Source organism: Spermophilus citellus (assembly GCF_964194105.1).
Source record: "Spermophilus citellus genome assembly, chromosome: X".
Classification (NCBI taxonomy): Eukaryota; Metazoa; Chordata; class Mammalia; order Rodentia; family Sciuridae; genus Spermophilus; species Spermophilus citellus.
In genome coordinates, this window is record NC_138190.1 from 26,598,240 (window position 1) to 26,611,249 (window position 13,010).

Below are 13,010 nucleotides of genomic sequence, written 5' to 3' on the forward strand. Positions count from 1 at the left end.
CAATGGTTATGGTAAACTTGGCTGGCCATCGATTTCTTAATGTTGATCTTCTGTGTTCTCTTATGAGCTACAAGATGGCAGGGACCATTTTGGGTTTATTCACTCTTTAAAATTTTTGCATTACCTATTACATTTCTCTAACATAACATTAGTAACTAATCACTTGTGGAATTCAGTAAATTTTAAAAAATATTTTTTGAGCATCTGCTGGGTGATCCAACCCTCTTTCAGTTGAACATTGATAGAGGGGAATGCAGGTAGACATAGAAAACAACTAAAAAGCAAATTAGAGATAAAATTTCATATAATAAATGTTAAAAGAACAAAAAAAACAAATTCTGGCATGATGGTGTTATCTGGATGTGCATTTTGGATTAATTATTCTCTGTAAGTTATTCTGTTTTATATAAGAGAAACTGAGAAAATACATTGAATCTGAATTGTCTCAAAATATAGAGTACTGTGAGAATCTTCATTGTGACTGTAGTATGAAGCTTCTAGTTTCATCTTTATATTTAGAATTTGTGGAGGTATTTTTTTACAATAAGATACTAGAATTTAATTGTAGATTTAGTGTGTACACTTCTGAGTGTGTCATATAAAATTCACATTTCTTTACTATAGAGTTTTTCTTAGTCCATGATGTGTGGCATGTATCTAATCTTGTAACTTCTCCAATTCTTTGTTATGATTATTTCCAACAATTAAACATGTCAAAATAAAAAAAAACAGTCATTCTAAGTTGGCAAATAATCACTTCTATATACTAACACATAGAGGTAGTAGGCAGGGTTATGACAGATTTGACATTAAATGCACAGAATTTACCATTGTATCTACTTTTAAGAATAAGAAAATTATTTCTGCCATGTGTAGGTGAGAAATACTTGGGCCAAACCTCTATATTAGTTACTCCTTTTCTTCTTCTTTGGTTAATTATCACATAAACTCAATCTGATAGACCAAAAGACACATTTATGTCTTTATTTTTAAGCTGCTGATTTTGATATTTTGCAATGTTTTCATGTAACTATGATCAAGTATATTCAATGTGAGTAAAAGGTTTAGCTACTATAAACAGAATACCTCAATTATGAATTTTTTGAATGTAAAAGCTAATGTAATCAGCTTAAATTAACAACTTTGGTTTAAAATGTTTCTTTTCTATTTACTGGTACTATATGGGAAGCAAAAGAGATGGAAGGAAGAAACTGAGTCTGTGGTAGATACCCTGGGACGTCAAAAGTCCCAGCATGGCCAATGAAATATTAGCACCAATTTTCTAATTTATTTTGAGGTCTTCTCCGTAGATAATAATTTGTTTTCTAAATTAGTCTATTTTCATTTCTTGATTCATGAACATAAACCTACTCTGTGGGAGATTACAAAATATGGGAACTGAAATATGTGAAATACATGAAATAAAATGTCATGCTATTACAATTGCTGCTGGGAAACTCCCTGCTTCTTGCAATAATCTAAATAATATGGTCATATTCTCCTTTGCAAAATTTGAATCAGCAACACATAATGACATGGATAAATTTAACAGTTGCCTATGTTGGGTTGTTATTACATATCATTCTTACATTCAAAAACTGAAATTACTTCAAAAGGAGAAAAACTGTGTTGAAGTATTTTTGTAATTTCAAGAATTATAGACATGTGAGTAGCTATTTAAACCTACTTATCAGTGACCTCTAAAATTATTTAGAGGCACATCCAAGCCAATTAACACATGTGATATTAGAAAAAAAATGGAAATAAGAAGAACATACTGAGTTCAGTCTAAAATATCCTTACTGAAAATCCTATTGGTCTAAATTATTTTGTGAAGTAGATCTCGCCATTTTTCTACCTTCTCTACATTTTCTACCTTCCCCCATTTTTATAAGAGGGAGAAGACAATTGAAATAGGAGAGAAAATCATAGTAATTTGATTATCACTCTCACTTCCTTTCATTGACATCTTGACAAAGCCATGGGTGAGGGAGAGTTTCTAAAATCTGGAATGACTGGGTATACCTAGATTCTGACTTGACTGGTACAGCCTGGATAGTTGACTTTTGGCATCTTAGATGCCAAAACTTAACCTGTACTCAGTATATAGTGCTGGAAAACTAAGACATACACAGTATAATCATGACATGTGTTTATTTGCAGTTACATAATTTTGTGATTTTATTTTTATAATTGTTTCAAAGAAACACATGGCTTTATATTTTTAATCATAATGGTTTTAAACTAGTTCTTCAGTTTCTGGTTTCTACTATAGAAGATATATTTCTAGATATATAAATATTTGCCTATGTGTTTTATTCCATTTGAATCAATATATTACCATTTTGGTTTTATAGTTTAATAAAACTTGGCAAGCGAGCTGGCACTGAGCAGCTGAGCTGCAATCATACCATTTAAGATTATGGTTTGGTTATGGGCTATTATTCAAAAGAAAATACTCATAGGTCATGCTATGATGATATTCTTGTAGTATTTAGTTTTATTGTCTAAATGATTAAATTTTGCTTTTGTGAGTTCACATCTCTAGATAAAAAAGTAATTTTTTCAATCCAATTCAGAAACAAAGGGCTCAATTTTCTAATTATGCCAGATAACTTTGAGTCAATGCACATGCTGAAGAAGTAGGAAGCTCTTTTTTGGTCATATATTTAGTCAAATGTGAATGAAATTAAGTACCTTGGTTTACATCTACTTTTATAGATAATAGTAATAATCAGGAATTTATACATATGGCACACATTTTCTTGGTTCTGGAATGTTTTTATAGCTGAGGAACTCAATCAATCTTAAAAGGCAGGAAAAGGCAACTCTATTAACAGATTAAAATTTAGTAGCAAAACTATCAGTATACCACATGGTGGAGTAAGATATCCACAAATCTGTTCTATCAGTATTCACAGAAAATGTAAGCACATATTGAAAAGAGCACTAAATATGGCAATGCCATTCATTTTGTCCTGATTCTCAGAGATGAATTAAATTAACTTGCAATTTCTGAAAAGGGAAAACAAAGCCATTTAATCTTTTATTTAGAATAAAATTTACCCCCATTAAAGAAACACATTTGTTGCTGTTAACATAAAACATTAAATTTTCACCTATTTTGTATGTATGTCATATATACACAGTTTGAAAAATGTCATTTTGGTGGCATTCTAAGTAGGTCTGGTGTTTGACACACTGTGATTAAGTTCTTATTTAACAAACGACTTTTTTACTCTCTATTTGTTTCTTACATGGGATTTTCAAATTGAGCTTTAGGAAATGTAGTCCTTGAAGAAAATCTAAGTATTGATAACTGTTCCAGGAAATAATTCATTTATTCTCATCTTAAAATAAAACCTTAAAGAAGAAGAATGTTTCAGTAGCTTTTAGACGGCTTCCATTTCCCAATATTATATATTACCACTGGGGGATTCAATATTAAAAAGTATCTTGACAATGCCAGTGCAAATCAGAAATATATGGTAAATGAATTTGAGCTTCTTAGTACTCTAAAACCTCTTTGTTGAAGTAGATTGGAACTATCTTGATTTACCTATGTTGAGCTGCAAGTACTTCTCAACTGCTACAGTTAATACTGCTTTTATTATCAACTTTTAAGAGTACAAAAATATATTAAAAACTAGTATATCATATTCATATCCAAATAAAAGAATGCATGCAGGGTCCTATACCATAACCTTTTCAGCTAAAGAAAAATGTTTTCCCAGATTCTCCATTTTTCTTCTAAGCCAAAAGAAATCTTTAGTCTATTTTGGATTTGCTACTTATATTTTCATCCTACAAACCTCATGATTAATTCTTTCTTATTTTAAAGTAAAAATTTATAATTTTAAAGTTTAATATTTATTCTGACAATTTTTTCCTAACTCCCATTCAGAAAGTTTTGAGGATTCTTTAATCAAACATTCATTTAAGTTCATATCACTAAATTGTAAAAAAGAACTACTTCTTTGTATTTATTTTATAATTGTGAATTCCTTCTCAATTCAGCTAATTATTTCTTATTTCAATATCTTGCATTTCACTAAGATCTGACTGTAAAATTTTCTGTATGAGTCGAATTGGGATGGTACCAGGAAGAGTTAATGTTAGAGAACTTGACTAGACTTTGCATTTATTAAAAAAAATGTACAGACTGGAGACATTAAGATGCTCAATCATGTTTACTACCATCCTCCATTTGTACTACTGTATTTACTCTTGCTGTTCCAGTGAAAATCTAAGATAAGAAGTTTTTAAAATCAAGATTTCCCCCATACTTCCCTTTTTTCACCCTACTTTGAAATGGTATGCATTCCATAAGGAATTCCTCTGCTCTGAACTTTTTGAGCCTATCAAAACTACCTGTCCTCTTCCCCACATTCTGAGCAACTTTCTAGGTCAAACATAGACAATATGGTATACTAACCCATGCTATTATGGCCACTGATGCCTTGGGCACCAATTTCACTGTGATTCAATGCACTGTAACTGCACTGGAACCATCATCTACAATCTAGTATTTTACCTCAAAACTGATTGTAAAGTGAGAAACTTCAGGTATCTCTAGCAGTCAGCACAGAGAGGGCCTTTAGAATTTATAGATTATCTTCTAATGCCCCTGACATCACTGCTAGTATATTTAAGTTACAAGCTCATAGTTTGGCTCATAGGTTCATAATATGCATATAGTACTCAAAAAGTAGCTAGATTACCTTAATAACAAACAATTCTAAAGACACTTGATAAATAATACCTTATGATACTTTACATGCATTTAGAAGTTGTTTTAAAATACTTAGCAGTTTAAAAATACTTCCAAAGTTCAAAGGAAATTTAGAGATGACATAAATTTACTCATTTTAAATTCAACTTAGATGTGATTTCATTATTATTTTAATTCTCATTCTAGAAAATCTGGTTAAATACATTTCACAATTTGGATTAAATATGAGTGAATGTTTCAGTGTGCCCATGTGAGTGTAACCATCATGATCAGTAGTGATAAGATGCAAATTTACCTAATTCAGTGCTATCAACTACTTGCAATACATTATCATAGAACCAGAAATCATATGACTTGTAATCCCATGATAACAAAGATGACTTATAATTCCATGATAACAAAATGTTGGAGACTACTTTGAGTACCATAAAGATATTTTCTTTACCATCTACGTTACTATGGTTTCTATGTTTAGCATAGTTTGAAGACATGGATAAATACCAGATCTCCCTGCCTTTTAAGTATCTCTATTTGAAATTCTTGTATATACTTTGAAAAGTAAATTTCACAGTACTATCTTAGCCCTCTTTTACCTCTTACCTCCAAATAGTAAACTCAATCAAATCAACCCTCTATATAATTAGTTAAATAATCCTTAAGTTAGAAACTCAGCAACCTCCTGTTTGGATAATAAAAATGAAAGAACAGAAGCTCATTCCCATTTAGTTGTACTTGCCTGTGCTTCCTGAGGCATTTGAGCTGCGTCCACTTTTTCAGCAATATAAGCTGCCAACTGCTTGTCAATGAATGCAAGGGACTCCTGAATTAAGTGTAAGGATTTTTCAATCTCCTGGGCAGACTGGATACTCTGTTCAAGCAACTTTTGCCTCCTCACGGCCTAAAGAGAAGAAATCAGAATGAATCGGTCAAATGTCTACTCTTGGTGATTGTTTTGCAGTCCTGCTGCACAGTAAATGAAGATTCTACACTTCCACACCACCTTTTTGTAAGATAGATTTCGCAGCTTCCTGCCACTCATTCAGCTCCACTTATAAAAATAATAAAATAAAAAGAAAGAAAAATTAGCACATAGAACTAAAAACCAGGAATCTCAGTAGGAAAAAAAAAATAACAACATAGGATAATGTACATCAAGGAAAGAGGCTGGAAAAAAACATTAGCAAAATCATCTCAGTCACTGCAATCTGTCGTTCTCGAGCTGAATGTTCTTCCTGATCTCATTATATAGTTCAAGAGATTTGGTTTACTTAGAATAGGGTCATCGTCATCACAATCCAATTCAAGACAGATAATCCACTTCCACCAGTGAGACACATATACAATCTGTTCAGAATCGGCTCCTTTTCAAAAAGAGAATTTTAGATAACCATCTGGTTAAGGATTTGTTTGGAATACTATTTCAACCAGCTTTGAATGATTGTTACCCCATTCTTTCTTTCACAATTTGGATTATGGAAATTGTTTGTACAATTGGATTTGTGTTACTGCTGAAGTAGAACAAATAATAAGTAATCCTAATAATACTGCAATTAATTTTGATTGTTACTGTAAGTATGATTAGGATAATTTAACACTTTTCAAGTATTAATAGCATGTTGAACTGATTGCAAAGTCTCCCTTTAAGGATGTGTTCACCTTTTTAAAACAGTAGTTTTAAAAGTATAGAACAGGGGCTGGGGCTGGGGCTCAGTGGTAGAGTGCTCACCTAGCACATGCAAGGCCCTGGGTTCAATCCTCAGCACTATATAAAAATAAATAAATAAAGGTATTATGTCCAAATACAACTAAAATATATTTTTTTTAAAAAAGTATAGAACAGGGTGGCCTACTTACTGGCAATTCATTAAGTCATGTATCATATAGTATATTAGGTATAAGCCTAATTATCCGGCACAACATAAATCTCTTTCCTAAAGATTATCATTAGGATTTTAAAAATTATCTTTGTTTTTATATTATACACAGAACACTAGATATTATATAAATCCTATAAATGGTGATTCTGGAGCATAAAAGATATTCAGTGAAGCTAACCTGTAATTCAGTGTTGCTTGAGGAAGAATAAACTTTAAGGGATCTTGGACTAAGGGAAAGGAAACTGGTGTTTGGTGGTGCAGGAGGGGAGAGAGTTTTCCCTTTTTTTTTTCTTCTATACAGTAAATCTTGACTTCTTCAACATGTTATCTTAGACTTCCCTTTCTTCTCATTTTCCTCATACTCTTAATTTCAATTACACTTCACGTACTACCACACTCCATACTACATCTTTCTTATACCTTCTAAATATTTCTTGATTTTATCATTTTCCCATTAACCTAGTTGAGATCATTACTACACCTTTCTTCAAACCTGGAACCTGCCTTTTGGCTGGTATCTTAACCTCCAACAACCCACCTGTAAAATAGTTACAGTGTGTTCCCTTGAAAATGAACTTATGGTTGTCTGGTTAAAATACTCTAATAATCTTTTCTACCATAGAATAAATTTTTATTCCTTATTATGGTTTAAAAATTTCTTCATGCTATGCTACATGCCAATATTTTCTCTATTTCTTGCTTTAGATATAAAGATTTTTTATTTTTATTTTTCATTTATTAACATATTATGTACCCCTCTATTCTTGTTCTTTAAAGTTTTGTTTCCTTTTCCCAGAACAATATCATACCCAATTTTCTTTAATTACTAATTTATATTTGTCCTCTGACTCTTGCCTCAGAAATGAGGACATCTCTTCCAGACGCCTATTCTGAGGTGCTCTCATTTTAGGGAAATGCTTCTATGATCTCCTTGAATTTGGGGGGAATGGTTTACTGATTTTTGCAAGTAAAAATTGTACACATTTATGTTGTATATTTTCATATATAAATGTGGTAGAGAATGAATCAGATTAAGGTATTAAACACATGCATTATCTCATATAGTTATCATTCCCATGTTCTGTGTTATATTTTGTATTTGCTTTAAAAAGTGCCAAGCCACATTGTAATTTCTCATTAATTGTGTGTATTTACTTTAGACTGTAAGCTCTAATCTGCTCAGAGATGATGGCTGTCATATTCATTGCTCAATATCAGTTCCTAAAACACAGCCCGATAGCTTTGTTTATGATAGTGTAAATGGTATAAAAGAGGGATTTAATGGGGAAAATAGTTCAAGTATCAAAGTACAAAATGGATTTACAAAAAAATAATAATAATAATTTTAAAAGGTGACTGCCACTCAGAGATAAATCCTTTGGAGAATAAATCTCCCTATTACTTTTGTATGAAAAATATCAGAATAGGATGGGGTATTATTTCAAGCAACTTTGTTCTATTTCTATTAAAATATTCTATCCATGATCAATGAACAAGACCTTGCTCTATACTCTAGTTCAAATATAGTTTCTTTTTTTTCCAGTCAAAACTTCAACTAGAAGTTGTATCACATAATAATTCAGAAAACATTTTTTCTGGTTATAATCAGAGCTTTATTGCAGAAGAGTCTGTAGCCTATCCAGAGCTCCTCCAAAGAAATGGATCTCTAATGATAAAATGTCAGCATTGTGACAAGTGGCTGAAGAAACTTTCCAATCACACAATGCAGCAATTGCCTGCTCAGGCATTGTTTAAATTTAGTCCTTCATTGGCTAAAAGTAAAAACAACATACTTCTCAGTGCACATCTGTAGAATTTCAATGTAATTGAACAGGGTATAATATCTTAATTCACATATCTAGCCTCAATCTTTAGAAATCTAACTTTTCATATTCATGAGATCATATGGGCTGAAAGGAACAGTATGACCTAAGAGATGATGGCAGAGTTGACCTCAGTTGAGTTGGTTCTTTGCCTGGCCTGGCAGTCAATAAGACATTGTTTTACACAGATTCTTTGATCATCCCAGGCAGTGAAAGACCTGATGTCAATCTAAGCTTCATCCCAGGCAGTGAAAGACCTGATGTCAATCTAAGCTTGCAGAATTCTTTGAATTAGTCATGGCATGAGCTGGCTTCTATTTCTAAATATTTTATTAGGCAGACCCTGATGAGATGTCAGGTCTGCAAATGTTCTAAGAGTCTATGCCACTTCACCTATGCTGTGTCATTGAATGGAATGGTAGAACTCCTGAACCATAATCAAATTTTTGTTGTTATTCCAAAATAGTGATCAAATGTTGTTTTAAAATGTTATTTATAATTTCAATTTTTTGTCAGTAGTGGAATTTATACCCAGGGGAAGGTTAAACAAAATAAGGGGAAAAAATTGTGTCAGGGCAGCAGGGGATCCCATGAAAATAGAACTGAGATCAGCAGAGTAGAGGAAAGAGACTGGGGGAAGGGGGAGGGAAGAGAATTGAGAAAAGGGAAGAATGATAAAGTGAAATTGACCCAATTATGCTATATACACATATTAATATACCATAGAGTATTTTAAAAGCACTATTTAAAAAAACTATCAATAAATGAAAGAAAGACCAGTAGAGGAGAGGAAGGGAAACAGGGGAGGGAAGAGAAGAGGGAAAGGGGAAGTACTTGGGAATAAAATGGAACAAATTATATTCCACACTTGTATGAATACATCAAATTTAACCCAAATATTATGTATAACTATAATGCACTAAAAAATTTAAAATAAAATGTTATTTTATGTCCTTAGCTAATCATTAAAAATAAAAGAAATCAATTATATAGACATAAACAGCAAACTTGAAACACACTAAAAGATTGGTACTCAACAACAAGAATAAGGAAATAGAAATCTGAATCATAGTAATGGTTCCTAAGCAAAAATATGATGTATTTTGAAAAATCAAACAAAACTAAGAAAAAACATGAAAATGAAGTATTTTTTCAAAGAATTTTCTAATATAAAATAAAAAGTTTGAAAAATAAAAAAATCAAAAGTTTAATGACTTTTCCTGGCAAAGGAAAGTCATCTCCATGGTGAATTGATTATTCCTTACATTCCCATTTTCAAAATAATACATTAACCTTTGTGGCACAATATTAAAAACATTTACATCAAAATGCAGCATGCCTAAGACACTATAGAAGAACAACTTCTTCATGTGAAATAAACAATTGAAATTTGGAACTAAAAAAATCAATTTTTAATGTGAATGCATGCTTAAAAATAAATAAAAACTAGAAAATTATCCAATAACATTTTTCCAAAAAATAACATTCCTGAAAGAAGCTATATGTCCTATACTAATTAAACTCAATACAAAGACATATTTTTTGCTTCATTTAGGAGATGATGGGTAAGCTCATGATAAAAATAAATTACAAATGTGGATGTTTTCACTACTAAAATATAATCTGCTGTGAAAAGAATTATAAATATATTTTTTCTTTATGGGTAAGATTTCTAGCTAGTAGCAAATGTTTATTAAGCATATCATATTTTAAAGAATTAAAATATGCACATTGTCTCTTTACATATTCTATTACATATTACATATTCTGCAACGAATGCAGTGACAAATTTTGTAGCATTCAAGGATAAAACATTTTCTTTAGCCAAACAGAAAAAGTGGAAAATCAAACATTTCATGAGTTAGTGTGAACAATTTCTCCTGTCTAAAATTACCTAATACTGACTATAATTCCCTTCTTTGCTGCACAGTCCACAACACACACACACACACACGTATACATATATACATGTACATACACATATTTATACATACATATGTATAAACATGCATAAAACACTGGATACATTATATATAGGCATTATATATATACACATTATATAGGGTGATAAATTACATATATGCCTAATGTATACACATTATATTGTATATAGACATTATATAAAATATAAATCTTATAAATCAATACGCCAAAATAAAGAAATTCTCATGGAAAAGATAATTCACACTATGACTTGGTTTGAATCTATGAAAATAATTTTCTTTCAATATCTATGAGAACAAAAGTGGGGATGCAAGTGACTTGTCTTTTGTTTCTTTTTTATAATGAGTGTTTTTTCTTGTTATGGTATTTATTTGGGGTTGCAAAACAGGAAAAGAGAGCTTTGATAACTGAGTTCTGTTTGGGCAAGAGCTTTCAAAAAAGGATTTCATTGTTATCTCCTTGCTGTGGGTCCAGTGTACAGGACTTAAGAATCTGATAAGTCTTATGGAATGGGAAGGATGATTGTGCCCAAAATGCATTTTGACTTCTTAGGATCTTTGACAAGCCAGTGTTTTCATCCAATAATGTAATAACCATATTTTCAGCACCTATTATGTGCCAGATATCAGAGATTCTTGGTTATTTATTTATTTTTCTTTTCTAAATTAGTGCATCTAGGCTTAATATTATAAAATATACCTTTTAATTTACCCTATATCAATTTTTTTTTCTTTAATGTGCTGAAAGTTCAAGAGATATGAGGCTTCTGAGATGTGCGAGATATGGATTTTCTCAGGAGTTGTAGTTTTTTTGTGTGTTCTGTTTCAACTTAATGAAAAACATAACAAAACAAACTCAAGACTCCTTGTGAAGACATATCACTTGGAGATCTTTAAATATCTATTCACTAATCTTTTTCTTTAGGAAATAAGGAACAGATGTCAGATGACTGGTTTTTTTTTTAATGGGAATATTGCTTATCATTTTGTAATAAAATAAACTTATTTGTTTTTAAGTATTCATCAGTGCAGTCTGGGTATATAAAAGGTTTTTATTTACAGCATTTTTAATTTTCTTCCTAATAATGAAATATTTTGGCTAATATTAAGTCTCAGTTTTTTAAGTGACTTTATTAGTAGGTGAATTTCAGGACTAAGTAGCACATTCAGATGGGAATAGAGAAAAGCAACTACAAATTATTCGATTTGCTGCTTGAGGGACAGCATCAATTAGCTACATCTGGAATACACATACTTGCAGAATTTACAGCAAGAAAGAATATTTTCTTAACACTGATGTTAAGATGGGCATAGGTGTCCTGTAAAAGATGTGCTAAAACCAAATCCTACTTATCTGGGTCTTCAGAAACTAAGAAGACCAATGTGAATACATGAGTTTCAATTATTTGACAGGCACATTTCAGTGTACAAACAGTCCTGACCAAGAAGTTTCCTTTCCTAAATAAAGTAGTCTGAGCTTTACTGGGCCTGACAATTGGTGCAACTCTTTCTTATTAGTATTTTTTTGTCACCTACTAAGAGGACGTAGTTTATCAAGCACCAAGTAATAAGGACATTCAATTCAACTGAATCATGTTGGTGGGTTTGAAAGCATTTTAATAAATGCTTTCCTGCTGACCTGGATCTGTATTTAATTTAAGAGCTAGTCTGAAGCTTTATCATTATGGTTATGAACATTGTTCTCTCTTGTTTTAGAATTCTGGCTATAGTCTTTAGGTGAAACTATAAATACTAAGTTTTTCCCATTCTACCAGATGGATATAACATCTCAAAAGAAGTAGGGAAGTTGACCTTCCCTCATCACTCCACTAAATCTACTTGTGCCAAAACTCTCTGAAGATGGGATAAAGACAGTGGGCAGTCTGTACTTCCCAATGATAAGTGTAGTAAATATTTTCCCATAGGTCAAGTGGAAACTGGACAAGGCAGACTTCTTTTAGCTAGCAAGAATATTGTAGTCTAAGAGTAAATCAAAGTCAAGAGACTTTTTATTTGGTTAAAGAAATGGGAAGGTGGCAAAGCATCTGAAAGACCTTTTAAAGTGTGCAGTTTTAAGCCCCAAAGAAAGCCAAACGTTTGTGTCCCTGTTATACAAAAGACAAGAACACTACAAAAAGGCTAGTTAATAGAAGACTTTGTCTTTTTTCCTTCATTCCTTCTTCCTAGACCAGTAAACAATGTGACCTAGATAGGGTAAATAAAGGGGATATAGGTGTAGGAGAGAAACCTATTGCTATTTCATTCCAGGACAGGTAACTTAGGCCACGGTTTATGCTTGAGCTGAAAACAGGGAAGAACATTAAACTTAATAAAATTTTTACATTTTAGGTAGAACCAAATAAAATTAACTATTATCAGAGGCCAAAAAACAATGGGATCAATTCAAGATGCCAGTAAGAAAAATTAAGCAACTGTCTGGTTGAGCTAAAATCATTTCACGTGTGTGCCCGATGAGACAATCCATCCCACTACTAACAGTCCATGACTTTAACATTTGATAAACTGATGGAGTTGGAGGAAAACAATGGATATTAGGAATAGATAGAATGTGGCCTAGGAAAAGATAGGAAATAGAGTATTGAAAGCAAGATGTATAGATGATGACAGACTTGAG

At 31.7% G+C, this 13,010-nt stretch overlaps 1 protein-coding gene across 6 annotated transcripts in view; it reads right to left on the reverse strand.

The window, feature by feature from the left end:
* Positions 1-13,010, reverse strand: part of DMD (dystrophin) — a gene marked incomplete at its 3' end in the record, with an annotated part of 2,539,585 nt that overhangs the window by 1,301,865 nt on the left and 1,224,710 nt on the right. For all 6 annotated transcript variants that reach the window (XM_081277777.1, XM_081277778.1, XM_081277780.1 and 3 more), the window contains one exon: positions 5,469-5,630. In XM_081277777.1, coding sequence (XP_081133903.1) covers positions 5,469-5,630 — 162 coding nt within the window. The remainder of the gene's footprint in view (positions 1-5,468; positions 5,631-13,010) is intronic.